Here is a 27988-nt window from a genome sequence, read left to right on the forward strand (position 1 = left end):
ATCAATCTGGACTGGCGCGAGTAATGATGAAGCCGTCGATAAACACTAGAATGAATACGGGCTATGGAAGAGGGTAGAAGGGAGACGAAGTCGAAGTCCTTCGCTCCTTCCCTAACAATGTCTACACCCGACTCTGACGCCATTGATTCTGCTCGAGTTGACTAAACACGCTCCTGATCCTTCGCAGTCATCTTAGCAATGTACTCCTGATATTCATCCATCGAATTAATCCCCTTGGGCATTCCCGTCCGCTCAAGCCCCTGCTCCGCCATAAGCATCGTCCTCAGTTCGCGACACTTGACCCAAGACTTCCGGCGGCGCATCTTGTTATGCCAGCTCCTAACATTCCCAAACGGCTCAAACACCTCATCCAGCGAACTGTCCAGCAGGATACCGAGGTTCTCGTTCCAGGGAAGGAAGGACAAGTCCGCGAATGTGCACTTGTCGCCAACGAGCCAGGTTCTGCCCTCGAGGACGGTATTGAGGACGCCAAGGATGCGGAGTGCTTCGTTCCGGTAGCGTGTTATTGCGGAGGGGACTTTTTCGGCGTGCAGGACGGCGAACCTTATTTCGAAGGCTGTGTTAGAAAGTTTGTACCGTACAAGGAATGGGAGAGGTGGCGGACCATGCGAGTTGGCCGTAGTATGGGCCCTGTCCGCTCATTTGGAAGTGGAGCCATTGGTTCAGAAGATGCTTTTCGTGAAGTGAGTCGTATGAGAGTTTCCGCTCCGTGTCGTATTGCTCGATCAGGTATTGGATTATCGCCCCGGATTCCCAGAGCGTCAAATCAGTGTTTGGATCAACGATGGCTGGATGTGTCAGCGGCAAATTCAAAACCACTGAGGAGTGCGGTACCAGGAACTCGACCGTTAGGATTGATATCGATGAATGGCTTCTTCTTGACATCATCGAAGCTAAAGCTTTTGAGTTCGTAGGGAAGGTTGAGTTATTCCATGATGAGAACGACCTGGAACCCAATCGTATAGTTTTAGTCTCACGCTGACGAGGCCACGCCAGTTCCAGAAGTATACCTTCCATGGGTTGGGTCCAGAGGCTAAGCAAAGGTTAGCCAATACAGAAAGAAAGCTTGTTGTAGGCAGCACACGTGTCAACCAGACAATAATAGGCTTCATGTTTGTGGCGAAGTCAGCGATGGAGAGTAAGTGATGAGTTAAGAGAGAATGAGCGAGAAATGGGCGATGGGTGAGTTGGAAATAAGAGATAAATGACTGAGAGATGGAAGATGGGTGAGAGATCGACTGTTTTATATCACCCAGCCTGCGAGCGGGGTGCGTACTGCATCCCGGTGTACGGCACGGGTGGCCTGAAGATCTCACACGCCGCCCAATGACTATCCTGCCTTTACCACCTAGTAGTTGCATACGCATTATCATGGCCCAATCACGGCTCGAGCAGTGCGTATTCGGATTCAGTGATCCGGGGTCCGTCTACAACACCGTACCAGTCCACGGGACCCAAGTCAGATCTTCGGGGAACCACGAATTTGAAGCAGGAAAGCAGTTCTTACTCGTTAATGAGTTGTCACCTACCACATAATCATACCGCAGAATTGCTGAGGCCCCTTAGAAATGTGTTGTTTTCTGTCTGGGACTTGCTTTAAAGTTTCCCTTGTAACTTCAAATTCCCATCAGCCTTGTGTGGCAAGGTGAACTCAGAATCTGCGTAAGACCTCTCCACAGGAACGTTGATAGAGGTCTCGATAGAGATCCTGATGAAAACCTCATGATCTTGACATAAGCCTCGATAAGGGTCACGATGAAGGTCTTGATGGAGGTCTTGGTGAAGGCCTCAAGAAAGGCATCAAGGAAGACCTTGAAGGCCTTCGCCTATGTTACATGGAGACCTAAGGTGGTGAAAAAGCATGTTTATTGTATAAAAACTAGAGGAGAAGCAAACATCTTCACCTAAATCCGCCAGGGGCTGTTGACGAATGCCGCAAGCAATATTATACCAGCCATGTCAGATATTAAATAGGACATTGAAAGTCACTTGCCATTAAAGAAGGACGAGCTACCTGTTAGATACGGGATATTTAATCTCATCGGTTCACCGCTACTTAGTAAACTCAACCATTTGATCTCGCTATCGATCTTGCCCCGCGGTAGGGGGCATCCATTCAAACGGAATGCTCAGCTACCTCCAGATCCCCACTGGAGGCCAACATCTTACACACATCTCGGACGATCTAAACTCCATCAACTATCCGCTTGGACCAAAATCAAGTAGTCTACCGTGACACAACGAGCGAAGCAGCAATCTCCCATCCCCAGCAAAGTGCTCCGATGGACTCAGGTACTCGACGATGCTCGACAGAGGCCGGCATGGCTCTATATTCTCCCTGACGCCCGTGAAGCTGTGGGGCGCTGTAAGTGGTCGTGCTTCCCCAACCATCATCAGACACATGCCCATCGCGCCCTGCTCATTGTTGAAAAGTCGCTCGACCTCCATCGCGGCGGCATCGTGCAAGGCGACGTCCTTGATCGGCTCAAGCTTTCGGTAGATTAACGTCCAGGCTGTGGGCCCTGGGCTGCTTAGGATGGTCTGTTTCCCGATCGCGACCATATTTAGGGGGTCGATGAGCCAGTCGATCCCGTAGGCTCGGGTGTAGCAGACGGCGAGGGCGGGCGCGGTGAAAAAGTTGGTGTTTCCGCTCGAAAATGGCCGGAAGATGCCCAAGCTGTGTCTTTTCAAGGCAGGTGCCGTTGGCTTCCATTTGTGCCAGGCCACAAGGTTGTGGTTTGTCAACGGGTCGTGGATGCAGGAGCCGACAACGGTGTCTGGGAAGGAGACGGTGTGCAGGCGCTGCCCGGTCCGCCCATTGAAGACGTCTATCCCGGTGGCGCTATCACGCGCCCAGGGGTCGTTGTTGTCTTCGTTAACGCGTTTGACAAAAAGGAACTCCTGTCCAGCACGGTCCTGGACTACCGATATGAGAGGCTGGAGAGCGTACTTTCTCCAAGGGTACAAGTGCTCGTCGGCCCGGCGCACTCGTTCTCTCAAGGGGAATTTGTACAACGGGGCTCCGGTTTCAAGGTCAAGCGCCGCCAGATCATACCCTGCACCCGCCACCTGCTTCACGGCGCAGTACGCTACCGAGTCGCCCATGGCGAGGGCAACTTCATCACGGTCGACGCCTGTTTCGTGCTCGTGGTGCCACAGCCTGGTCATCGTATGCGGGGAGAACGCGACAGTGCCACTCCTCCCAATGCCGTGCTCAGTCACGTCAAGTAAAAGGACGCCCTTGGTGTTCATGACCATTTCGACTCGTATACGGGGCATCCACCCATGCGTCTTCCATTCGAGGAGCTTGGACATCTTGATCTGCTTTCGTATTTTGGTCGAGTCTGTGCGTAGCCACCAGATCTCGCCTGCCAGGTCGCAGTCTCGCTGGTGCGGGACCATCCATGCCATATAGCTTCCATTCACCACGCTATAGTAAGCATCGCGATGCCCGCAGACGGAATTTACCCGCCCGGAGCGCATGTTATGGAATCGGCAGGCTAAACTGTGTTAGTTGATCGAGGAGAGAATCTGGGCTTGAAGGGCAGCAATGGCTCGACTTACCATAATCTTTAATCTGCCTATATGAAAGACGAACATCAGAGTTCGTTATCATCTGTCGTGGCAGGCCAGCTCGCAGTTTCCTCGCCACGGCCAACTTCTCCATCCACTCCTGCACGAAGATCTTCCAACAGCGGCTGATTCGCTCGCAGCGCACAATGTCGGCAACCCCAATGTGGTCGAAGACAATGTTCAGCACGTTGATGTTGAGGCGAACGATTGGATCGAGAACGGTGGGCTTCCCCAGGTTGGCTCGTTTCGACGGTCTCGGTTCGATATCGTGTTCAAGATCGTGCTCGTTATTCTTTCGTTTTGTCATAGATCTTGGTCTCATGTCGCTGAGACTCGAAGTGGGCCCCGAAGCGGGACTCGAAGTGATCTGGCGAGTATCAGACATTTCGAGTGCCGGTGGAAGACGATTCAGCTTGTAGCGCAGGTCTGTGATGAATGTGAGATGAATGTGAGATGACAAGTGAAACGAAACGTGAGAGCAAGGAAGACAGGAGCTGAGATATTTAAAGAGAACCTCTGGGAAAGCATATTCACCTCCGAACCACTGCCTGATTGAGTTCCTGGCCATGATACGCAACCTTTCTCCGCGAGTCTATTCACCCAACGTGTGACCGCCAAGCTCAGGCGCTTAGGGTTTCCGGGTAACAACTTCACCAGTCGACTAAAGAGGTGCCATGACATCAACCTAGTGACTGATGTTGAATGTTAGCTCAGATTTCCGGCTGACACCGGGTATCCGGCTCCGAACGTTACCCAGCAGTGTGCATCGAGCCCCTGTGGAAGGAGCGGACCGCCTCATCCTCACCCAGAGAGGCTGAACCTAAACCTCGCCGACTTCCACCGTCGACATCACCCAAATCATCAACGCTTTGCCCAGGTCGCTTACCCATGCGCGTACTCTTCGATCTCTTTGTTCTCGCCGCAAACCTTCCAGTATGCGCCGCAGTGTTGCGTGATACCTGTGGCCACCGCGGCGGACCAACAGCCCGACGCCTGGCTTCGACCCAGGGATCCCGCGAAGCTACCCAGCATCTATTCCAGGCGCATCATCATGGCTGAGGTTTAACCTCAGGATGGAGTCATGGGTAAATTTTTCACGGGCAAACACGTGCGGAACTCTGTCATAGCCGCTCATCAGTTTCTGCCACCATTTTGTGAGCTGCCAACTCGCCTGCAACATCGGAGACAACAGTCCTCGCATGAAACTGGCTTATTCGATAACCTAGCCTTCACTGTCGTGATACCTGTATTTCTAGATTCACAGCAAGATGGCATTCAGCGAGCACATAGAGCATGCCGCCCCTGACTCGAACGGAATCCATCGGGTCAATCACCACCCGCTCTCGCTCGGCTACGACATGAGCATAGACATTCTAAAGTACCTTCCGCTAGTCGAGATCATCCGCCTCGAACGTGTGAATAAGAAATGGCAAAGCTTTATGCGCGACTGGTTGGAGTCCCCAGAGGCTCGACTTCACCTCCTGCCGCCCTGGTCGTCGGTTACCTCGAAGACGGACTGCAACCCTCTGTCGTACACCGAGGCCAGGAGAATCAGTTCGTGGGCCCCCCTCCTTTGATTAGTGAGATATTATCTAACATGAGGCTATCTAATTAAAGTTGCCATCCGCCACCGGCTCCAAACAGGACGTGCGGCATCCTATAACCACCTCACACACGTGGATGATCTCGGTGAATTGTGTCAGCTTTCCTCGCGCGGCGGTCTCCTCGCATGGAGGCGCGCCGGGAGGAAGAGTTGCTCAGATTCCTTCACGGAGGCTCCATCGTGGATGCCTAATCTTGAGAGATCCGAGCCGGACACTGTCATCTGTCGTCGTGTTTGGGAACAGGCTGCGGAGGACCTCGGCCATGAGGAAACGTCACGTCTGACTATGTTTCTCCGCAAGACGGAAGGAATGCGAGGCGAGGTCAAGAGGCTCCGCATGAACTCCGAGGGCGTGCTTTTGATCAACGTGGCTTGCCCCCCACTATCCTACAAAGAAAGCAGGTCAGAATGCAACCCACCTAGCTACCCCGATGACCTATTGTAGGCTGACTTGGCGCAGGTTAATCGTCTACTCGACAACCGAGCACCGGACTCTGTCGCAATTTCCAAACGACTTTGCCCTCAGGCGGGACTCGGGCTTTCTTATCCCGCTGGAGATCGGCCGTGAGCTTATCTATTGCGCAGCCCTTTTGAAGAACGAGTGGAGACTATTAGCATACAACTTTCGAACGGACAAAATGGTATACGACGTTTTGTCTCTGTGCCTCCACACGCACCCGGGAGAGCCCAGCCACTTGATCTGTTCATGCGACTCTCCCGAAATCCTAAGGCCATGGAAAGCGCTGCGCGAGCTGTCACGATTGGTCTCCACAAGAAGCAATGGAGAATTCCTTGTCCGATCTTGGACACGCTTGCCCACTGCAGAAGAGCTCAAGCAGGTGAAGAAGCTATACCACTCGCCCCAAATCCTCCAGCTACACAATATCCACATCATTCGCGGCAGCGATGGAGATGCCATTCAGTCTCTGGTACCACACTGGGTCGGTGCCAGCGACGTGCTTGTGGATCCAGTAAGCGACCAACTGGTCTTCGTCTGGAACAATGTCTGCACCCAGGAAATCACCTGTACGTACTGGGAAGACACTCTGCACACCTCGAGGTATAGCGCCACTGTCATCCTCCCGGTCGACCTCAAGGCCCGACCAGGCCGCAGGATCGGCGATGCCGTGGTCTTCCTGCATCCCTACTGGGGCAACAGACCCTTGTCCCTTGTTCATGCTTTTGCCATGACACAGCTGGACCTCCACTACGACCCGTCCCCCCATACGTCCGGGCCCCGAGACCTGCTCATCCACACGGCCTTCCGACAAACAACTGACCGCCTCCTCCTCGAAGCTGCAGACAGGATCATTCAGAATCTGTTCGTCGGCGACACACCTCTAGTTGGCCATTGCTACGAGACAGACTATCGTAGCGGCGTCTCGGGGACGCCTTATTCGGGCGATCCGAAACCCGACAATGTAGCGGAATGGAACAGTACGTGCGATTGGACGGTTCCGACCAGGACGCAGCTGCGCTTTGTGGGAGATGGCCATGAGCGCCTGGTGGTGCCCACGGCCAGGTCGGAGAGGTTGTGTTTTCATTATGTTTACATGTGGGACGTGTTGCGCGTGGTTTTGATTTAGATAAATTGCTAAAGTCGTCGTGCTTTGGCCCTGACGTGGCTGTTGTTTTCTTAAGTTGCTTGTAATACGTTGGTAGAAGTAGTCCGTGTTAATTTTATGATCCAGCCACCACTTGCAAGACCCAAACCAAGTAAGCTGTATGCTTCCCAACCACCGAAATACAAAGCCCTACAGAAATCACTCCGAGCTTCCGTCCTCAATGGGCCGCTCACAACCGACTCGGTGGCCTACAACTAAGGGCAGGTGATTGCGCGAAGCCCCCTCCAGCCGACAAAGACAGCCACATGGTTGCTCACCGCTGCATACGCTAAAAGCCTAGTAGGCGGATGGTATCCCGCTGATATCGGGATACGTATATGTTATGCAAACGGGTATCAAACCAACATATCCCGCCCGCTTGCATACCAGGTAGTCTGGCCGGGCAACTAGAAACAACCTCGATTTTTACTCCCCGAGCAAGCAACCCGCGCCCCGGGAATGACTGGCGCATACCATAACTGCAGATCAGGATTCCCCCATTCAACACTCCCAAGCCTTTTACCCCTGAGATGAACCACTCCACGGCAAAGTAATACGAAACCTCCATTCCGTACGTATCCCGTCGCCCGTACTATACGATATCCGGCTCGCGGAGTAGGGCCATGATGGGAAGCATAGCTGCCGTTGCCCCGACGGCGATGACTGTATGCGTGTTAATTCTACCATCCTAGGATGGGCGATGGGAGAGATATGAGAGGGGACGGGGTACGTACGCGGCAACGAGGTGAAACTCTCCAGATAGCACGCCCTGACGATCTTCTGCATGTGTGCCGGGAGCGTCTCGGCATAGCGGACTTCGTTTAGGATGTGGTGGATTGCCTATCTAGCACTATTAGTACGTAGCACCACATGCAGCGTTCATCCAAGTACTGTACGACCGCAATCAGATCAATGGGGGGGATTGGGACGGGGAAGACTTGCCGTTCCCTTATCCCCCTCCACCTCATTCAGATCCCGCCACAGCCGGTCCTCGAACCCCCTCGTCTCAACCGCACTCCCGACCGCCGGACCGAGGATAAGGCCCAGCTGCTGACAGAGATAATAGGTGCCGATAGTGACGGATAACATGCCCTCGGGGGCTATCGATGCGACGCCGACGAAGAGCGCCGGGAAGAGGATTCCGGAGCCGATGCCGATGAGGACGAGGTGGATGACGTACCAGGGTTGGAAGCCGTGGGGGAATTGGAGGGTTATTAGGGTGTAAACGAGGATTAGGGAGGTTGTTGTTAGGAGGGTTAAGAGTTTTGTGCAGTGCGTACTATGATGTATCGTTAGTTGATTGTGGGTGGATAGACGGGTCTGTATCAAGGGGAGGGTTGGGAGGGAGATGTGTGCAGGGGCGTACTGCTTTATGATCAACCCCGAGATGATTCCTCCGACGGAGATACCGAGTGCGACGACGACATAAGCTGTTGAAGCGACGAAGTCGCTTGCGCGGATCACGCGGATAAGGTAGGGTGTTAGATTCGTCACGAGCTAGAATTATGCTTAGTCCTCTACGGCGCATGGGTACGGAAATAAGATGGAGGCAGGGAGTGAGGAAAGGGGGATCGTACCGGCCACCTCCCCCCAAGCAACAGGACCTGTATGACAAAATACCCCGCGAGACCCGACGATATCTGTCTGAGGGGTATAAGCGGCTTTCGCGCCCAGAAGAGCTCCGTCGCCACGAAAACCACGGCACCGACAGCAAACGCAACTGATAGAAGCGAGACCTGCACCGCCATGCTGTCATCCCTTGCCCCAATGGCTCTCAAAAGAAAGAGGAGGGCTAGTAGCGCTCCCGAGAAACTTATGATTCCGACGTAATCAAGATCCCGCAGTGGAGAGCGGCGACTGGGAACGGCCTCGAGCGGATCGTCTTCTAGCGTTGCGTCGTTTACGGAGGAGGGGAGACGGTACGCTGTAAAGACGGCGCACAGCGCGAGGATGGGGACTTGGCCGTAGAAGGACCTGCACACCACCTTGTCAACAATAGTTAGTTGGGTGACGTGTTGAGGCAAGCGCACCATCTCCATCCAATCGTATCAATGAATAGACCTCCAATGGGAGCGCCAAAGCTGCGCCCTGCGACATTGACGGCGTTTTGGTAGCCGCGGTACAGGGCGACGTCTTGCGAGGGGAGGAAGTCTGTCTGGATTAGAATGCAGTAGCGCACTACGTGGTAGTGAATGAGCATACCTGCGAGGATGATCGAGACCATGACAATGATTCCTGCACCGCTTGATCCGCTAAGGACGCGGGCAAGGACGAGTTGTGGGATTGACGTACATGCGCCGCTACCATGCAAGGGTTCCGTTCAGTTAGCTGCGCAAGTTCATGCGTCGGGCCCAGCAGTAACGTACCAAGCAAGACAGCTCAGCCCAAAGAGCAAATACGAGCCGAGCAGGACTTTCTTCCGTCCGTAGACATCGCCGAGGACGCTACACTAGCCCGTATTAGCCCGTATTTGCCTAGGGCGGGTACGTGACTCACAACTGGGAGGGAGATGCAGTATCCAAAATTGTATGCCATAACGAGCCACGACCCGTGAGAGAGAGCGTGGAATTGGGACGCGATTGCAGTGTATGTGGAGATCATGATTGATTCATCGGCGCTCGCGATCAGGACGCCTGGTGGTTTGTGTCAGTCTGAAACACGCCCACTATCTCCGGGCACGACGGGAATACCGAGAAATCCGCAGTAGACGATCAGCAGGCCCGACCGCTTCGTGCTGCGCTCCTCCGGCTCGTTCGCTTCGGTGTCGGGCGGGGACGGTAGCAGCGGTGACTCCTCGGAGGCGACCATTTCTCTGTCTGCTAGAGGTTGGGGAAGAGATGGAGGGAGATGGATGTTGCAGTTGGAGAAATGGAAGGCTAAGAAGACCTCCGCAGCGAGGGGATCGGTCAGCTCGAGCGCCAGCGCTAAGCCTGATTTTAGCTTCGACATCGGTCTGCGGGATGATGCATTTTTCACTCTCAGGACAAATCACAGTGTGAGGCTTCGTGCATCTCTTCCTCCAGCTGACGATCGCCGCCGGGATGCCAATAGTTTGCACATCGTATGCAAGTCAGATGGAGTGGGCGAATAGCAAACGTGCCAGGATGATAATCAATGGCTGAAAAGCAATTCAATGCTGGAGACCTTGCATCCGGTGCAGGAAATCTCGCTTATCTCTACAAGAAACTTATCATTCGTGGCCTATCTCGCTGACTCCTCCTCACTCTGGCGGACCTGGACGTACATCTACCTCGAATGGGAATTTCCTCTGCCACTTGTCGAGTATCGGATCGACAATCGCATTGGCAGGCCAGTTAAAGCGGACAACAAACTCACCAGCCTTCAACTGCACCAATGGATCCATGTATGCGAGCATCGCAGATTGACTCGGTTCGTAGTGCGTGCGGCTAAACGAGACTCGCAACCTGCGCAAGTCTGGAATGGCGCCAATCGCAGCGCAAGCCTTCTTCCAGTCCCCGAGGTGATGGACCGTAAAGACATTTTCGAGCGCCCCGGAGACGCCGAGGACTTTCTCGATGTGCAGGTACCGGATTGCCTGGAACCGATGAGGCAGGGTTGTCGCTTGCAGGCTGACCATCGTGCTTGAGCAACGGACGTTGAACGATGTCTTTTGGTAGAGAAGGTCAATAGTCTCGGAGTAGCTGCGCGATGAGTTAGCCTCGTTCGCGTCAAAGTAAGGTGTGGAGAATTGGCGATGCGATGCGATGCAAACATACATCCGTCTGCACGAGGTGAGGAGCCCCAACACCCGCAACCTGTCGGGGCGACTATTCTTAGTATACTCCGACCTCGATCTTGATCCCGATCCCGACAGATCCTTGGACGGCCGGCTATTCCTCACCGTGCGAACCGACCCGACAAGACGCCCCGCATAGTCCAGCCCAACCCAGGCGGAGTGCGGGTACCCCAGGAGATCCGGGTTCTCCTCGTCCCTTTCCATGGCAGGAAAGCCATACAGACGCCTCTCAGCATGCGACACGCACAATTCCCCTCGCCCAGGCAGGAGGATAACCTGCAGATACACCATCCGCCGTACCTCCGCCGGGAACTTGACAAACAACGGCGACTGGTGTTGCAAGAACGTGGCCTGTTTACTCGTCCTGTGCCTGTGCCTGTGCCCGTGCGCCTTTTCATCCGGCAGGGGCAGAGTTAGTGATCGTTTCCGCGGGGCCAGCGGAGGCGGGAGATCGTCTCTGGTATTCGCGCTTGTCTTTGGCTGGAGCGGGAAGGCCGTCTCGATTCGAGGCTTTGGACTGAGGTATGAGTGGCGTGTTGCCACGCCCCGGATTGCGCGGACTATCCAGATCACGGGGAGGATGAGGTAGTAGATGAAGAGGAGGACGATGTGGAGCGGGTTCCGGTGTGCCCGGTAGATTGTTAGCGGGTTTGGGGAGTCCAGTGACTTCATTGCGTCTATGAAGGAGGCGAAGGAGGCGAATGCCATCTTGCTTGTAAGTCTTGCAATGCTACGTGCTCTTTTTGACTTATCGAGCAGAGGACGATCCCGTGCGTAATGTGAGTCGTTTGCTGGACTTGATTCTGGAGCTCGAGGTCTCCCCGCACTGGCGGGTTTCGCTTCTATCGGCAGCCAAGCCGCCAAAGAGCGGACGCCAGGCACTGACGGCGGTGGCCTTGACACTTGTGCCGTTGAGAAGACGCACGATAAGGACAGGCATTGCAAGCGATTGGCTGGGACGCTCTCTGGCCAGGCAGCAACCAGGCAACAGGCCAATCAAATGAACCGTCGGCGGAAAATATAAACGAACCCGAAGGACTCCTGGCTGACTCGATCATGAGAAAACAAAAACAACACACGAAAAACGCATCAAGATGCCACCAGTCCGACGTTCAAGGCGATTGCAGTCGCTGCAATCCTCTGCAAAAGCAAGCCACCAAACGCAGACTCGTAACCAGCAAAGCACCAAGCAGACACTGCGAGGCCCATTCGACAGACCCGGACCTAGGATAGTACGACAACAAATATCCAAAACGCAAACATACTTGAACCGCCCATCGTCAAAGGTCCTCTCCGACCCAAACCATGCGACACACCTCTTCCGTATCCCGCGCGAGCTTTTGTACACGATAACAACACACCTCCTACCAGCAGGACTAGCATGTCTGACACTCACCTGCAAACTCGCCGTCGAAACACTGGGCATGGACATTTGGGCTGAATTCCGTGGCCGGGCGCGATTGCTGCATGGGCCGGAGGGTTCGCTATGCAAATTGCTGGCTCGCGATCTTCCGGGGCATGAGTACTGCGTTCGCTGCGAGACGGCGCATCCCCCTCTACGACCGCCGAGGGAGCATCGGGTGAATAAATTTACGCAGAGCTGTTTTGGGTCCGAGGCCACGATTGACTATTGGCCACAGAAGGGGGAAGCTGAGGGGTATAGCCTTGTCTGGCCGCATATTCAGCGGGCGTTTGAGGAGCGCGAACCCGGCGTGGTCGACAGCGGGGCGATCGAGCTGTTTAATGGTGATTTTACCATCCAGGCTGGGACGGTCAACTATACCCTCTGCTCCTCGGCGCGATGGATCAAGCGGAATCTCATCCTACGGCAGGAATACCGGCTGTCAAGCACGCAAGGAAACCTGCAGGCCGTTGACGTGACATCTCTCCCCCTCCGCATCTGCGCGCACCACACAACCGCAACGGCGCTTCCAACCCCTCCATCAGTACGGCACAACGCCGCAAAACCCGCTCCAAACTGCCCGCTCCTAATCCACGCTATTGCCACGGCGTTCCCTGATCACCTACGCAAGAAAGTCCCAGGCCCAAACCTGCCTTCCTTCCGGGACCCCGCAGCGTCCGACGCGACGCAGATGAGGGTCGGCGGGGGAGATCCGGGCTTTATATGGCGGTGCCGCTCATGTCCGACGAAGTTCCGTGTCGCGTATATACCGGAGAATGACGGGGAGCTCGTTGTCCATGCGTGGTACTGTTTTGGGAAAGAGATTCATCGGGCAGTCGATTACTGGACATGGTTCGTTAGACGCGACCTGGCGAGTATGGGGGTGAAGAAGAGGAATAGTGAGTTTTATGCGCCCAGTCGGAGTGTGCCTGATTTCGCGATTGAGTAGTTTACGCAAATATAATTGCTGTCTAGGATTCTACTCCAATGACTCGGACTCGGTTCATTTCAGGACGAGGTTTATATATTCCCTACCATGTGCAATACAATGAGAATGAATCTGCATTCCATTCCGTACATCCTACAGAATCTCGAATCCCAGCTGCTTCATCTTAACTCCATCTAGACAGCTGCCCAGACTCAGCAGCTTCTTGTGCCGCATACTTCTTGCAACCTCCTGCCACACTTCCATCGAGGCGCAAGTCACACTCAGAAGTACAACCCCGCTGCATTCCAAACACGCTGCTTCGATACTCTCGACAACCTCAATGCCATTTCCCAGCTTCCGCTCGACTCGCTTCTTCAACACCCCGTCGCCAACTATCTTGACGTTCAATCCAGCACTGTGCAGTTCCTCCACCACGATAGTCCCCATCTCGCCCTCCTCATCAAATCCTAGCACGGTAATCGCAGTCGCAGACCTCTTAGCCGCTTCGTCTGTGGCTAGCTGTTGGACCAAGCCCTTGACAGCCCGCCGAACCAAAAACCCCTGCATCTTCAAGAGAGACCCCCAGTACTCTGCAACCTCCTCCATTCCCAACTCCTTGGCCAGGGATACAAGACACATCACCTCATTCTTAACCTCCCTGAACCCACTTCCTACACCGAGTGCGCCTTGTCCAAAACTACCACAACGACTACCAGGAGCCCCCAACATCCACCCCACGGCTCCCTTACTCGCCTCACACTCTGCACTCAGCACGCTCAAACTCGCCATTGCACCCATCTGGTGGGAAAGCATGGCCGTCTGACCCATCCGTCCGAGCTCAGCAGAGTACGCATCCACCGTCACGATCCGTTCGGCAGGGACGAAGGGTGTATACAGTTTCCTCAACGCGTCAATATCTTCTGGGCGCGAGGAGGCGGAGTAGATGTGCCCGATTATCACGCGGGGTTCGTTGAACGGAGACGATAGAGTATGTCCGGCGAAGGCAGAGGGCGAGGGCAAGGGCGAGGGCGAGGGGTTTGTTAGGATTGTATGGTGGATTCTTGGGGTCAAGGATTGAAACTAGCCGGCTTGGTTAGTGTGGAACACGACACGAGGCTGGAATCAAGCGCCCGGGTAACGCAAGGAAATAGATGAACGTACGCGCTCTTTGATGTGTCGAACCGTCCCATAGGGAGAGCTTGATCGCTGGACGAGAATCTTCGGGCCTTTGCTTGCTGCCGCGATGGTCTCGAGGATTGGGTCGAGGTATGCGAAAGATTGATCAAACTCATCCTGAATTGTCAGTCGCCGAACAGCATGCTAAGAGGAGAAAAGCATCGTACCATCTCAACACAGAGAAAGACCACCTGCGCAGCCTCAACAGCATCGTGGACGTCCGATGAGAAGCTCAGATTCTGTAGTTTCTGCCTCCGTCGAACCTCTGGCACGTCCTTTAGGGGCAGGGTGACAGTAGCATCATTCGCTGGTTGCTCGAGAGCAAGGCATTCATCGTCAAAGAGGATATCCTCGAGCCCGGGGTCGGTGATGGGCGGACGATGCGATGTCCACGCTGTGATAAGCCGCTCATTTGTATCGACGATCGTGAACTGGATCTCTGGATTGTTCGATGCGAGTACGATGCCGGTCGTTGCGCCTGATGCATTAATTAGTACTTATTCCTCCATCACGGCGGGGTTGGGGATTCGATGAGAGACGAACCAACATGCCCAGCTCCGATAATACAGCACTGCCGCACATCTCCCACCCGATTAGTCTCCGCAACACACGGCGATTTTGCCTCGATCACTTCGGAATACGTCTGTCCCTTTACCACCACTAGTGGGCCTTCTTGCTTCCGGGGAGCCGTGTACCGCCGACGCAGCAGTATAGCGACGCCGGCTAGGATGACGAGGATAGGTATGATGACTATCATTCTGTGGTATTATCATGGCGTCTTTGATGAACTTGAGAAGGGAATGACGAACAGAAGGTGGAAGAAGCATCAAGGGGATTGTCTGGTTAAGTGGGCAGTGGAGTGGCGGTCAGCCAGCACATCGCTGTGTTGTCCCATACATAATTCTCCGGACGAACGACGCAGCATGACCATGCTTAATATATCTACAGCTTACGTCGGCGAGACGTGGATGTCTCGGCAGCCTACTTCTAGTCCTCTACGCACACATCTGTGGATTTCATGTTTCGTTTCGATAGTCTCCATTTTTCAGTTTTTTTTTTTTTTATCGTTAGCTAATTAAGCTATTTTCTGTCTCGACCTGTATCCCCATCATCCCCGAGAACGCCTAATTCCGAAACGCGTTACTCGCCTTGAACCTCGCCGCGCCCTTACTCTTAGTCGTCGGCGCGACGCCCCATCCACCCTCCTCGCGATCCTCGCCATCAGCGTAGCCATCGTAGCCCCGATGCCCGTACCCGTGATTCGAGTGGGAACCCCTTCCCGCTTCTCTCTCCCTGAGCAGAGCCTGCGTCATGGCGTTTTCCTCAGCCGCTTCCTTACCGGGCCAGTCCACATACAGATGTTCCGAGTTCTCACGCACCCACTTCCTGGAGACAAACGCAAAATTATCAATCTTCCTGTGCGGCCTGTGATTGTCCCACAACGCCGTATACCTCGTTCCATTCCTCCGATTATAGGTGGCCAGGATATCCATGAACGTGGTCTGGTCGTGGACGATGCCGACGAGGGTGGAGGAGTTGCCGAGGCCGTGGACGCGCAGCTGGGTGCGGAGTTTGGGGAGCCGGCAGGTGCGGCTGGGACAGGTTATTCGGTGCCAGTTGGACTGGTAGCCGCAGTGGTGGCAGGCGGAGGGCATTGTGATGGTTGGTTGGTGGGTTGGTCTGGGATTGTTAGTTGTAGCTGTAGAGATGTAGTTGGAGCTGCTAGAGCGGGTTTGTGAGTTTGTTCTGATGGTGGAAATGATTCTCTGTTACTTCGAGGGGGAGGAGGGGCTTCTTGTAGCTCGGTGCTGGGCAGATTGAATTGGATGCATCAAAGAATGGGTATAAAGAGATTGGCCACACAATGGCCCTTCAAGCGCTCGAAGCGACTTGGAACCAAAGAGGCGTTAGTGACTTGATAATGGAGCAGATTAAAGAAGGTGAAAAAGCTGGTGGCAAAGGACACAAAGGCTCTTGAAGCAGATCTCGGTCGCCAGTCGCAAGAAGACGCGAGTATCAAAGCTCATAAGACGACCAACTGGGAACACATAAACCACGAGTTCAGGGAAGTGGCAAGGGTGACAGGTAACCAATGCAACCCCATCCCAGTGTTGAATCGCAGGACCCGAGAAACACGAGTGAGTTGGGCAGAGTGATATGGGCCATTCCCTAAGTACCAAGAGACGGAGAGACTTGATATACAGAATCCCTGGCTAACCCAGCAGTTTACTTCACTCCGGAAGCCGCCGCATCTTTCTACGTGGTGAATTACTTGTATCTTCATGGTATCATCGAACTCTAAAGAAACAGCATGCATTAATCTCCCTTTACGTCCCTTTATTGCTATTGCTAATGATTTTCTCTTATACCCATGCGATAACTATCCCCGTATCCCATGTCACACCATGTCACACTGTAGCTGTGTCTACAGGGGCCGACTCTCGCGAATCTCGCGCGCAAGCGGCGAAATACGCGCATTGATCTGATCGTCCTTTGAAAGAACATGCAAATACCCATTATGCGCCTCAAGCCAGGCCTCAGCCTAAACAACCAAAAGTTAGCAATCAAACAAGTTACCTAAGAGAAAACAGCAGAACTCACCACAACAGCATCCAAATCCAGCCGCTTATCATGCTCATCATAGAGCTCGAAATACTGACGGCCAACGGCCGTACCGAAGCGGCGCAGGATTTCGCCGAAGCGCGTCTGGCCCGGGTCGACGTGGACTGTTCTGGAGTGGGATGCGTCCTGCACGGCGACTGTGTAGACTTTCTTGGAGCCTTTGCAGGACGGGCATTTTTTGCGCAGGGGGAGCGAGGAGGCGCCGCAGCGTTCGCAGGTGGATGGCATTTTTGCGTGGATTGATTTGGTGTTGGTTGTTGGTTGTAAAATTGGTTGTATGTTGGTGTAGTGCGAGGTTGATAGAGGCGAATATGCAACTAGACTCGTTTGGGGAAATAGTTGTTTTATATCTACATCGTTGACTTTGTTGGATGGGACAAAGGCGCGGAAACAAGAGGCTCCAAAGAATTAGGGCATTGCGGCCGAAACACGTTGCGCAAAGACAATAAAGCAAGTCTCAACCGCACACGACAAGAGCTGAAACCGCGAGGGGCCTGCGAACAAGTCGAACAAAGGACCCTCGTCAACGCCCTTAACATATGATGAATAGACACGTGTAACTGGCGTTGAATGGACGAGGATACTCAATGGTATCTGAAACACCCAGGATAATAGGAAGAGTTTTAAGGCGAAACAGCGAAAGAAGGACCAGCCATGGTTCAATCACGGTAGAATAGGTCGATGTATGCGATGCAGAACAATCACAGATACCCTCATTTCGCAGTCCGAAGACATACAGACAGTATAGATCTTCCCCGCTAACCCTCTCCCCCGCCAGCTCCCTAGCCCTAGTCCACCCCAAGTGGGACAGGACATTCCAGCAAACTCACCAGCGTAAGATGGACCGCCCGCGCCACAACCCAAATAAACGTCATACTAGAGCGCCTCTTCCTCTTCAAACGGCGGGCCATAGCAACCCAACGTCAAGAGTCCTAGCGGCTCGATAGAGGAATGTAGGTAGGTACCAAGGAATGCCAAAGTCTAACCCCAGCCACGCCGTCACGGAAGATTAAACTCTCGAAGCATACCCACTCGGTGCTTCGGTGATTGCGAAGTCGAATGAGTACTCGGCGCATCAATGCTGTGATGCCCTCGATACCAGTTCCTCGACAATTTCCTTCGCCTTGCTACCTACTCTTAGCATCTCACCTTGCACGTTTACCCGAGCAGGCGCTCTGCAACATGCGCCTCCGACTGATCGGAAAACTCTCCCGACTGGAATGTGCCTTCCGCGGCCGCTACAACGCCAATCTCCGCGGAGAAAGGCACGCTGGCCGCATGCGGAAAGGTCATTGCATAACCTTAACCTGGACGTCGGGGAATGATAAACGTCTTCTCCCCCGCCTCGCGGAACCCGTTGGGGAGTCCTGAGTGGCATGATTGATCGAGGCGCAAGGTGGTGAATCATTTCCAAGTGCCATTGCAAACATTGACCCCGCGGACGCCGTTCCTTGCCAGGATATATAATGGTCACAATACATCCGAGCCGGGTCGTCTTCACTCGAGCGCCTTTCACCGCGCGTAACCGCCGCTCTGGAAAGAAGTGAGGATCTTGGCAAGATGGGCTGGATACTCGGTGACAAGTTCGACACGGTCTACCCACACAAGGGGTCGATACGGATTCTCTGGGAGACGAGATGGAAGATTGCAGTACGTCCTTCTCGTTCCCCTTACTTGAATGCAGCAACGCTGACAATGCCCAGTGCGAGAGATCAGTCTACCCCTTTCATGACGGGAACATCAAAGACTTTGAGCCGATTTTCGAGGACCTGATCAAGGTAAGCAAATACTCTTTGGTGCGGAGCTGCAGCTGACTCAGGCAGCTCAACATCAACGATGCCTTGTCGGATGAATACACCAAAGCCTTTATACCCGTCGCTGAATCCCTCGAACAGCGAGCTTCGACAGCACTGGAGAATGGAGATAGTCAGGCAGCGTCGGAACTGCTCCTCCGAGCAGCGGTCGTCTATCGCATATCCCGTTTCCCGTACGTCGGCCCGAAGGATACAGGATTAAAGAGAGACGCCCTCGAGCGACAGAAGAAGGCGTATATTGCCGCCACATCGTTCTGGCCTGCGAGAATTGAAGAACAGCTTATATCATACACCCACCGACGCGGTGGCGAGGGCACCCATATCCCGATCTACGTTCGAGTACCCGCAAACGTGGACGGCGAGCGCAAAGTGCCCTGTGTATTGATACTGACGGGCCTCGACGGGTATAGACCGGACAACAGCCAGCGGACACATGAGATCATCAAGCGCGGTTGGGCGGTGGTTATTTGCGAGATTCCAGGCACAGCCGATTCGCCGGCAGATCCAGCGGATCCTGAGTCTCCCGATCGACTTCTCGACAGTGTTCTGCAGTATATGGCGTCCCGAGCTGAAATCGACATGTCCAGGATTGTGATCTGGGGCCTAAGTGCGGGTGGGTTCTACGCTGTTCGCGGAGCCCATACGCACAGCACCAGACTTGCAGGCTGCATCGCGCATGGCCCGGGGAGTCACCATTTCCTGGATCCAGAGTGGTTGAGCCGAGTGGAGGACCACGAGTATCCGTTTCCGTACGTCACCTCTTCCTACCCAGTCATTCTCTAATGTCCTACAGGATAGTCACCGCGTGGGCGAAGAAATACGGCTATACCGATCCTGACGAGTTCCGCCAGAAGGCGCAGGAAAAGTTCTCGTTGATCCGGACGGGGATTGTCGACCAGCCTTCGTGCAGGCTCCTCCTTTTAAATGTAGTTATTCTCCTCTAGTATCAACTCCGTGGGCTCGGCTAACAGTATAGGGAATGGATGACGGCGTCACGCCTATCGAGGACTGTCTTGTCCTGTTCAACCATGGTTCTCCCAAAGAAGCAAGATTGTATCCAGGGCTGCCACACATGGGATATCCAAATAGTCTTGTAGCGGCCTATAAGTGGTTGGACGACGTCCTGGGTCAGGGTAAATGCTCACGGCTGCCCAACTAGTATCAGACAAGTGCACCACTGTTCAAAATGACAAGACTATATACATAAATCAATCGTAGCTCATCTACTGCAGAAGGACGCTTAATACTAGATCCCCGAGTCATCCTGATGATAGACAGGATTCCGCGCGTACTCATCCCACTTCTCACAGACGTCCTCAAACTCATCAAGAACCGGCTCAATCAGCGCCCCAATCTCCGACTCGCGCTCGACAAACTGCAACGCCAGACTCTGACTGGCATGCCACGCAATGTGGCAATGCATAAGCCACGACCTGTACCATTAGCTCATTCCCTGCCTCATTCAAGAATGAAGAGCAGTACGTACCCCGGATTATCACTCTCAAACGCAATCACCAAGTACCCGGACCCGGCCATCGTCGCCGTATCCCTCCGGGGCGGATTCTCCCGGTTCAACTTGACAAACGGCGTATACAGTCCCCGTCCCTGCGCAAGGATATAGAAATCGTGCCCGTGCAAATGGAACGGATGATACGCATTCACGAGCCCTACGTCCTGGATAACCCAGTACGTCCACCTATCGGGCTCTTTGACCTCGTAGACGTTATACTCGGTCGGGAATATGGAGGCGTTGTTGTAGATGAGGTAGTCGGTGGGATTGCCCCAGTCGATTGTGAGCGCTTTGCTGTTGAGCGTCCAGTGGAAGACGAGGTCCCATTCGTAGAACCAGCCGACGTTCAGGTTTTTCTGGGCAACGGCGCGCCCAACGGTTCGGGGGACGTATGGGACGAGACTGGCGTAGGGCTCGTCGCCGCAGGTGTTGGTTATCGAGGACCGTTGTGTGCTTGTCGGGTCAGTGGTATCGTCGGCGCCTGCGTATCGAATGATCCCGCGGATATCCGGGTTGTCGATCTCGAGACCGTTGCATGCTGTCTGGAAGATGGCGCGCATCCAGTAATTGTCGATATCCTGGTCCGCTTCGAAGATGACATCGTACCGCTGCCCCGAGGTCAATATCACCGCGTCAGTCTCGTACGGCACGATGGGTACAAAATCCATCGCGACAACGGTGAGTCTATGCCCGTCAATCGAAAACTTCATCCACCCGTCCACACTCGAATCGATGAGCCGGATGAGATACTTTTTCCCCTTTTCAATGGTAAGCTCAGAGCGTCGCCCAGTCCCCCGACACGCCTCGTCATTAACATTATCAGGGCAGGGGAAAACATTCGTCCCATTAATCAACCCTCCCGGCGGAACCGCATTTGCCCTAACAGGTACACCTCCGTACCGCGTATGATCCTCCCAAAGAATAAACGCCGATTTATGATACCAGTCTGTGATAAACACCGGACCCAGGTCGACGTCGTAGTTTGCTGTGGTTGGCCCGTGGATTACAAGTGGCCCGTAGAGGCCGTCGGCCATTTGCAGGCTGAAGTGCGAGTGGTACCAGGAGGTTCCGTATTGGGTTGCGCGGAAGCGGTATGTGAAGCTTTGGCCGGGGGCGATCGGGCATTGGGTCACGCCGGGGACGCCTAATCGGGTTCAGCTTTGCATGTTGAGGGAAGAGAAGGGGTCAAATTGCAGGTGGAGGGGAGGGATACCGTCATATTGATTCGTCCCCCGCTGCCAGATCCCATGCCAGTGGACTGCGGTTCTGTTCTGCTTTAGCAATCATCGCGTCTCACCCCTCCTCTCTGCTTCCCTCGGACATCGTCCAGCCCGATAATACGGCTTGGACTCACCCATTATAATCCAACCCATTCGTCACATGGATAACAAGCTCATCGCCCCAGTCCGCTTCAATTAGTGGCCCAGGCAGGGTTCCATTGAAGACAAGGACCTGCCGCTCGTAGCCGTCTGGCGCGAGGGTGTGGTTTTCCGCGACGAGCCAGTACTGGCATGGTTAGTTTGTGGGCTGGTTTGGCAATGGGGTGTTGGTGGTGCAGTGTAGCTAGGTCGGGGTGGGTACCGTACCTCTCGAGTCACGCCTGTGTCTGGGACGACGCTGTGCCAGTCTGTGGAGATGTTGTATTGGCCCCAGCAGCCTCGTGAGGTTGGTGTGTTTTGACAGGGAGATTGAGACAGGGCCAGGGTTGCTAGTGAAAGGATACTGAGGATGTACACCGAAATCCTCGTGAAGAAGCCCATCGCGACCACTTGTGGCGAATGTCGCTACTCGAAAAAGGCTTTCCCCGCAAGATCGCCAGGCACGGTATTTAAATGTACCATATGAGTTGTGAAGCTCTTTTCGCCCCTGGCCATGGTGCCGACTGAGTCATGTTGTCTGACACTGTGCACTGCTGCGATTATACAAATGTATGAAGCCTGCAGGGATGTGACATGACACCTCGGCCCTGATGATATCTATATTAGTGCACATGAAGATCGACTCAGTCGCCTCTTTTGAGCTAAATCTGAAGTGTCAAATCCAATGCTTCGTCCCGAGCCGGCTCCCTGACATCGCTCTAGGCTTCCAAAGCTTGCGATACACGCGTCCCACGACTCCATAATCGCAGCCTGAATCTGCAACATCCTCTCACTCAGTAAGCCTATACTTCCGCATCAAATCCTCCCTCTCAAACAATCCATTCCCTGCATAACAACCCTCTCAGCAGCCTCCGCAATCCTATCCCCCCACTCCACCAGATCAACCCACCCACTCACATCGTCTCTAGAGAGCATCTCAACCGCAACCGCCGCCACATCCCCAATGGTCACAGTCCCCAGCGCTTGAATATTTCCAAGCGCTACACGTCCCAATCCCATTCCCGTCGTTAACCAGGTCGGCCGTAGGCTAATCGCTTGAAACGCCGGGTACCTATCGAGGCACCCGAAGGACCATCGCGCTGTCGTCGGGCATGCGCCGCAGCGAAGAGGTACTCACCCACTTAGATCTTTGTATTGCTGATGTTGGGGTATGCATTCCGCTTGGAGGTGTAGTCTGCAATATCCGCGGTGTCCCACCAGAGTGCTGGCCTACGGCGCGGGGCCGGGAACGAGACCAGTAGAGACTTTGTAACTGTTGAGAGTTATTGCGGCTGCTTTGGCGGATTTCGCGGGCGTCGCGGTCGATGCTGTATACATTTGACAAGGAGCCTGTATCTTTTACGTCAGTACGACCCGCCGGGCAAAGACGACCCTCGAAAAAACGCAGTTGGGGCTCGTACCAGCGGCAAAAACCGCACACGTCGCCCCCGACCTGCTAAGCAACCCCTCCGCATCCTACGCCGTTTTAAGACCACTTAAGCTCCTAGTATAGGACACGGACTTTACCGGCTGTCCCTCTCCCAGGGATACTATTTCCGGTGCCTGGCGCGGGTTGCGGATTATGCTTGGTACGGTCCACGAGCGGGCGACGAGGAGTTTTGTCATTGCGCGCGTGATGCGCCCGTTGCCACTAAAGATTGGGGCGTGCATTTCACAGGCTTTGAGAGGTGCAATGAGTGGGTGGTGGAAGAAAGGGATCCTCGTAAGGGTGATGGGTAGAGTGGACTTTTATGCTTCTATGCAGGACTCCACATTCTGGGCCTCCGGGATTTACACTCTTATCCCCGTAGAGAAAAATGTCCCTCGTGCATCACCATCATAATTATAAGTCTCACTTCTACATACAGTCTGCTCGTAATTAGGCAGCATACTACACCTCCGCAACCCGATGCTGGAAAAGCCCCGGCTCCCCCCTAACCCTCCTCCAGCTGTCCGTTACCCTCATCACCTCTGTACAGTCTCTGAGCACCCAATGCCACCTCCTCCAAAACGTCTCCGTAACCTCCCACCCGCTGGGGTCCCAGGGATCCCGCCAGACAATCACCCCCGTCTCACCACCTGCGTTCCCGAGTCGTTTGTCGGGGACTCCAGCTGCAGACCCTCGGCCGGACATGTCAAAGCATAGCTGTGCGTCGTCCAGCGTGTCGCCGAGTAAGATGAGGTTATCCCGCAGCTGCGGGAAGGGGATGAGGTCGAGCCAGGGGTGGTGCGGGGTCGACAATTGAATCGCCGTCGGGCGCAGCGACACCGGTAACCGGTCCACAGAGCTATACGCTGGCTTCGCGGCACTCGGAATCCCAAACGGGGACTGCGCATCATCGTGCATTTCGGCGGCGGAGTATCCGAGGACATCGATGTTGGCGTGCAGGGCGCGGAGGAAGTTCAGGCGGGTGAGGCCCAGGAGGAGTTCGGTGCGCAGTGAGCCTGCGGCGATCTCGGCGCGGTAGAAGGATTCGAGGTGCTGGAGGGCGCGGCGGGACTTGGGTGCGGTGGGCCCGAGGATTTTGAAGCGGTCGAGTTCGATGAAGGTTATCTGTTTGGTTGATGGGGAGGAGTGAGGGGGTGCGGGTGAGGGGGAGAATGTGGCTGCGGGGGTGCCCGTTACAGCGACGGATGTACTGGTAGCACTGGGTGATTTGGATACATTGTGGACTGAGAAACCGTCATCGTTGTCCTGCGCATGCTCTCGATTGACCTTGACGGGTGTACTCGGTAGATCCGATGACTTGCCCCCCGGCGCCTCATCCGACAACTTGGCCAACTTGGCCGCCTTTAATCGCCGTCCTGCAGCCGTCAGCATGTATTCCCCGAGCGGCTTACACGTGGAGAGCCTAGATAGAAAGAAACGCACGATGCGCCCGCTGATTCAACCGATTCTGTAGCGTCCGTCGCCGCTGCGGATCCAGGACTCCTTTCCACTCATCTCCGAGCTCGACTGGAATCGGCGTTAGGGATATTGATGTTGGTGTCGGTGTCATCAGGAGATGTTATCTGTGGCTGTGGCAGGTTGAACTTTACGGCTCAACCTCGAGGGAAAAGGAACGGTCGCGGGGCCAGGCTGGGACGCTTTAAATGCTGACACCTGCAGCTGGTGGGGTTTCAAGAAGCCGGGGGGCGGTTTCTGTTGGTTGAGCCAAATGGCTCGCCTGCTCCACTGTTATCCGCCGCGTGGTTCGCGCCTGCGAGAGGCTTATGCTTATCCCACGGTAATGGTGATGATGACGACAGATCGATGATAAGGCGATGTTCAACCAGTCACTCTACATGGGACAAGCTTTCGAGAACTATATAAGAGCTGCGCGAGTCCACTCTCAAGGTCCTTTGCAGCACACAAAAGCCCTCCCTTTGTAATATATATCAACCGATATTCGCCAGACGACAACATGGTCACCGCCACCCAATTTCGCGGCTCTGAGACCGGAGACGTCGTCCAAACGACCTTTGCCCTCCCCGAGATCCAGCCCGACGAGGTCCTTGTCAAGGTGACGCACAGCGGCCTCTGCGGCAGCGACATCCACATGATCAAGCTCCCTCTGGTTCTCGGGCACGAAGGTTGGCATCACCCACTCTCCCTTTTCCACCCTCCTTCACTTTACCACAGACCCTGACTAGTCCAGGAATCGGCATAATCGAGCGCACGGGCACCGCCTGCACCACCCTAAAACCCGGCGACCGCGTGGGCTGGGGCCCGATCAACGCGACATGCGGCAACTGCGAGATGTGCATGGCGGGTAAAGACGCGTACTGCCCCCACGCGAAGACGTATGGGTTCGAGGGATATGACACGCAGGGGTCGGTGACGAGCCATGCCGTGCGCAAGGAGCAGTGGCTGTTTAAGATTCCCGAGGGGGTGGCCTCGGAGCATGCGGCACCGTTGATGTGTATGACCCCGATTTTACTATGGTTGGAAAACGACGAGTGCTAATATGTGGATGGATTTGAATGGACAACAGGCGGCGGCGGAACAGTCTGGGTCCCCCTCGTCGAGCAATGCAAGCCATACGAGCGCGTGGGCATCGTCGGGATTGGCGGCCTCGGCCATCTGGCCATCCAATTCGCGGCAAAGATGGGCTGCGACGTGGTCGTCTTCTCCTCGACCGAGGATAAACGCTCCGAGGCGCTCAAACTCGGCGCGGGCGAGTTCTACGCGACAAAGGGCGTCTCGGACTTCAAGAAGCTCGGCGTGCCCAAACCGATCGATCGTTTGATTGTCACGACCTCTGCGCAGGTGAATCTCGGACTGTACTACGAGATCCTGGCGAAGAATGCAACGATCCTCCCGCTTTCGGTTGATTACGGCGAGTTGGTGCTTCCCTACATGCCGACTGTGTTGCATGGGCACAAGGTTGTCGGGAGCTGTGTTTGTAGTCGGTTGCCTCAGTGAGTTTCCCTCTCATTGCCCTTGCTTTATACCTGGGTTGTTGCTTGAATGTGCTCTAATCGGTGCAGAACAAAAATGCTCGACTTTGCAGCCAGACACAAGATCTCGTGCATTGTGGAAAAGTATCCGATGACACTGGAGGGAGTCAGCAAGGCTGTCAACCGGTTGAGGGATGGTCAGATGCGGTATCGCGCTGTTATCGGGTGGGAGTACTAGGCAATTAGTATTGCTGGGTAGGATGTGATTGATTATCGAACTGTCTTGGAGTGTCTCCAAATCGTAAAGATGCAGCAAGTGCGGGATAAATCTCTACGAACCGGAAACAAGAGGTCCAGACCAAGAAATCCGTCACCATTTCGTCTAGACGGGGGAAACCAGATCGGCGTCGTCATAGATCTTGGGCCGGATCGGCCAATAACCAGTGGATCCACGGATCTCACCACATTTGCGCGATGGTTGTATATCCTCAGGTCACTCTTGGCATTACCAGTCCTGATATCAACATGACGCATCGACCCCTTGTCCAGACTTTCAATAAAACGACCAACGTCCCCTCCCCAGAAAGCAACAGTAGAATCTGAAAATCCATCACAGACAAACCCGACACCATGTCCCGCAACGTCGTGATAACCGCAATCGGCAGCCACACGGGCGCCCAAATCGCCAAACTCCTGCTAACGGACGGCCATTTCAAGCGCAAAATATCCAGTGTCACCGGCCTGACCCTGTACCCCGACCTCGACACCGTAAAAGAAATCGCCGACCTCGGCGCAAAGATCGTCGAGCATAAACCCGGTAACCTCGACGACGTCGCCGCGACGCTCAAGGACACGGGCGCGGATGCGATCCTCCTCCTGCCCCCCGGGCATAAGGATTCGTATGATATGACGCTGGAACTGATTGAAGCGACGAAGAAGGCGAATATTCCGAATGTCTGCTTTGTTTCCTGCGCGGGGTGTGATCTGGCCGAGCGCGATAGGCAGCCCCTCCTCCGGTCGGTGATTGACCTTGAGGTCAAGGTGCTGGGGGCCAAGGGGGATCCGAATACCGCGACGGGGCATTCGCCTGTTGTGATTCGGTGAGTCTATGACGTGGAAATCCCTGTCTCTTGCCGTTCATGCTAATGGGTGGAAATGTGTAGACGAGGCTTCCACGCGGAGAATCTCCTTTTATACACCAAGCAGGCGCAGGAGGAGGGGATTCTGCCGATTCCCATTGGGAAGGACCATAAGTTTGCGCCGATCTCCATGGGTGTATGTCTTTCTGTATTTTCTCTTCCCTGTAGTGCAATGAGACTGATCGCGACAACAGGACGTCGCACAAGTCGTCGCGCACGTATTGAGCGGCCACGGAAAGCACGGGTTCGACGACAAGCATCGTGGACAGCTTATGCTTCTGACCGGTACATACATACCCACTGTCGTTTCTGATCCAAGGGGAATGAGGTGCTAACAATACAGGCCCAATGCTCGCGACCGGCGACGAACTCGCGACAGCCGCTAGCAAGGGACTCGGCGAGGAGCTGAAATTCAAGGATGTCTCCGAGTACGTCCCTCCCTCTCTCTTCCTCTCCCCCCCGTCCAGAAGAGCAATACTGATCGCTCGCAGAGACGAAGCACGCAACCTCCTCAAAGGCGAAGCCGGGCGCTCCGAGGGCGAAATCGCCTATCTCCTCGAGTACTTTTCGCTCGTGCGCGAGGGCAAAACAAACTACATTTCGACGACGACGTTCCACGACGTTACGGGGAAGCACCCGCAGCAGCCGGAGGACTTCTTCAAGGCGTATGCGGAGGAGTATTTTCCGAAGCGGAGTAACAAGAGGAGGAAGGTGGAGAAGAAGTGATCTATTAATGGACAATCGGAAAGAAGTGGAGTCAAGCAAAATACTATTGGCGGGTTTGCTTTACCTTTAAAGGGATTCGAGCTATGCTCGCCGAATGTAATCAGGACCGGAATTGGTCAATTTTCTGTACTTCATCTCAGTATACAGACCCTAGCTATCTTAATCTGTGTACGGCGGAAATCGTGCAGGTTCCATGTTGGTGATGATTGTATGTCGTAACATTTATCAATGACTGACATGACAATGACGTGGGGATCAACATGGTGGAGCGAGCTCAAACTCCATCTATCTGGAGCAATATCACATCCTCGAATATACAACGTACGGTCGCCATTGCTTTAACAATTAATCCACGTTGATATTATACCACCATAC

At 54.4% G+C, this 27988-nt stretch overlaps 12 protein-coding genes across 12 annotated transcripts; 5 read left to right on the forward strand and 7 right to left on the reverse strand.

The window, feature by feature from the left end:
- Positions 1 to 161: 161 nt before the first annotated feature.
- On the reverse strand, positions 162 to 3979 carry BJX68DRAFT_269663 (uncharacterized protein; the record flags this gene model as incomplete). The annotated part of the gene is made up of 5 exons (XM_071046411.1): positions 162 to 564; positions 626 to 809; positions 856 to 914; positions 2318 to 3521; positions 3586 to 3979. The coding sequence occupies 5 exons, from the start codon at positions 3977 to 3979 to the stop codon at positions 162 to 164; spliced, it is 2244 nt and encodes a 747-aa protein (XP_070896127.1).
- An 883-nt stretch (positions 3980 to 4862) lies between these two features.
- BJX68DRAFT_269664 (uncharacterized protein) lies at positions 4863 to 6783 on the forward strand (the record flags this gene model as incomplete). The annotated part of the gene is made up of 3 exons (XM_071046412.1): positions 4863 to 5148; positions 5212 to 5599; positions 5658 to 6783. 3 exons carry the CDS (start codon positions 4863 to 4865, stop codon positions 6781 to 6783), a joined length of 1800 nt encoding a protein of 599 aa, XP_070896128.1.
- Positions 6784 to 7393: 610 nt separating this feature from the next.
- On the reverse strand, positions 7394 to 9750 carry BJX68DRAFT_269665 (major facilitator superfamily domain-containing protein; the record flags this gene model as incomplete). The annotated part of the gene is made up of 10 exons (XM_071046413.1): positions 7394 to 7464; positions 7536 to 7641; positions 7765 to 8080; positions 8168 to 8298; positions 8379 to 8775; positions 8832 to 8952; positions 9004 to 9101; positions 9168 to 9250; positions 9298 to 9434; positions 9492 to 9750. 10 exons carry the CDS (start codon positions 9748 to 9750, stop codon positions 7394 to 7396), a joined length of 1719 nt encoding a protein of 572 aa, XP_070896129.1.
- A 135-nt stretch (positions 9751 to 9885) lies between these two features.
- BJX68DRAFT_148560 (uncharacterized protein) lies at positions 9886 to 11360 on the reverse strand. Its single transcript, XM_071036628.1, has 2 exons — positions 10539 to 11360; positions 9886 to 10463 (listed from the first exon to the last, which is right to left on the reverse strand). The coding sequence occupies exons 1-2, from the start codon at positions 11264 to 11266 to the stop codon at positions 10022 to 10024; spliced, it is 1170 nt and encodes a 389-aa protein (XP_070896130.1). The 5' UTR covers positions 11267 to 11360; the 3' UTR covers positions 9886 to 10021.
- Positions 11361 to 11556: 196 nt separating this feature from the next.
- BJX68DRAFT_242993 (uncharacterized protein) lies at positions 11557 to 13036 on the forward strand. The gene has a single exon (XM_071041084.1). The coding sequence runs from the start codon at positions 11653 to 11655 to the stop codon at positions 12907 to 12909; it is 1257 nt and encodes a 418-aa protein (XP_070896131.1). The 5' UTR covers positions 11557 to 11652; the 3' UTR covers positions 12910 to 13036.
- Position 13037: 1 nt separating this feature from the next.
- On the reverse strand, positions 13038 to 15104 carry BJX68DRAFT_242994 (uncharacterized protein). Its single transcript, XM_071041085.1, has 4 exons — positions 14608 to 15104; positions 14232 to 14542; positions 14050 to 14181; positions 13038 to 13968 (listed from the first exon to the last, which is right to left on the reverse strand). Exons 1-4 carry the CDS (start codon positions 14819 to 14821, stop codon positions 13042 to 13044), a joined length of 1584 nt encoding a protein of 527 aa, XP_070896132.1. The 5' UTR covers positions 14822 to 15104; the 3' UTR covers positions 13038 to 13041.
- Positions 15105 to 15188: 84 nt separating this feature from the next.
- On the reverse strand, positions 15189 to 15719 carry BJX68DRAFT_269669 (uncharacterized protein; the record flags this gene model as incomplete). Its single annotated transcript, XM_071046414.1, has 1 exon — positions 15189 to 15719. One exon carries the CDS (start codon positions 15717 to 15719, stop codon positions 15189 to 15191), a length of 531 nt encoding a protein of 176 aa, XP_070896133.1.
- Positions 15720 to 18126: 2407 nt separating this feature from the next.
- On the forward strand, positions 18127 to 19659 carry ayg1 (heptaketide hydrolyase ayg1; the record flags this gene model as incomplete). The annotated part of the gene is made up of 5 exons (XM_071048393.1): positions 18127 to 18336; positions 18390 to 18464; positions 18510 to 19249; positions 19294 to 19426; positions 19477 to 19659. Exons 1-5 carry the CDS (start codon positions 18247 to 18249, stop codon positions 19657 to 19659), a joined length of 1221 nt encoding a protein of 406 aa, XP_070896134.1. The 5' UTR covers positions 18127 to 18246.
- An 87-nt stretch (positions 19660 to 19746) lies between these two features.
- Positions 19747 to 21770, reverse strand: tpcJ (oxidoreductase tpcJ; the record flags this gene model as incomplete). Its single annotated transcript, XM_071043287.1, has 5 exons — positions 19747 to 19933; positions 19987 to 21154; positions 21224 to 21276; positions 21365 to 21516; positions 21597 to 21770. 5 exons carry the CDS (start codon positions 21768 to 21770, stop codon positions 19747 to 19749), a joined length of 1734 nt encoding a protein of 577 aa, XP_070896135.1.
- Positions 21771 to 23191: 1421 nt separating this feature from the next.
- On the reverse strand, positions 23192 to 24411 carry BJX68DRAFT_242996 (bZIP transcription factor). The gene is made up of 2 exons (XM_071041086.1): positions 24241 to 24411; positions 23192 to 24173 (listed from the first exon to the last, which is right to left on the reverse strand). The coding sequence occupies exons 1-2, from the start codon at positions 24365 to 24367 to the stop codon at positions 23260 to 23262; spliced, it is 1041 nt and encodes a 346-aa protein (XP_070896136.1). The 5' UTR covers positions 24368 to 24411; the 3' UTR covers positions 23192 to 23259.
- Positions 24412 to 24752: 341 nt separating this feature from the next.
- BJX68DRAFT_277785 (NAD(P)-dependent alcohol dehydrogenase) lies at positions 24753 to 26681 on the forward strand. The gene is made up of 4 exons (XM_071048394.1): positions 24753 to 24941; positions 25007 to 25270; positions 25343 to 25769; positions 25839 to 26681. Exons 1-4 carry the CDS (start codon positions 24773 to 24775, stop codon positions 25984 to 25986), a joined length of 1008 nt encoding a protein of 335 aa, XP_070896137.1. The 5' UTR covers positions 24753 to 24772; the 3' UTR covers positions 25987 to 26681.
- Positions 26379 to 27613, forward strand: BJX68DRAFT_257127 (NAD(P)-binding protein; the record flags this gene model as incomplete). The annotated part of the gene is made up of 5 exons (XM_071043288.1): positions 26379 to 26848; positions 26912 to 27023; positions 27082 to 27172; positions 27231 to 27315; positions 27379 to 27613. The coding sequence occupies 5 exons, from the start codon at positions 26379 to 26381 to the stop codon at positions 27611 to 27613; spliced, it is 993 nt and encodes a 330-aa protein (XP_070896138.1).
- Positions 27614 to 27988: the final 375 nt, after the last annotated feature.

The sequence above is a fragment of the Aspergillus pseudodeflectus genome (genome assembly GCF_044049435.1).
Source record: "Aspergillus pseudodeflectus strain CBS 756.74 chromosome Unknown BJX68scaffold_41, whole genome shotgun sequence".
Classification (NCBI taxonomy): domain Eukaryota; kingdom Fungi; phylum Ascomycota; class Eurotiomycetes; order Eurotiales; family Aspergillaceae; genus Aspergillus; species Aspergillus pseudodeflectus.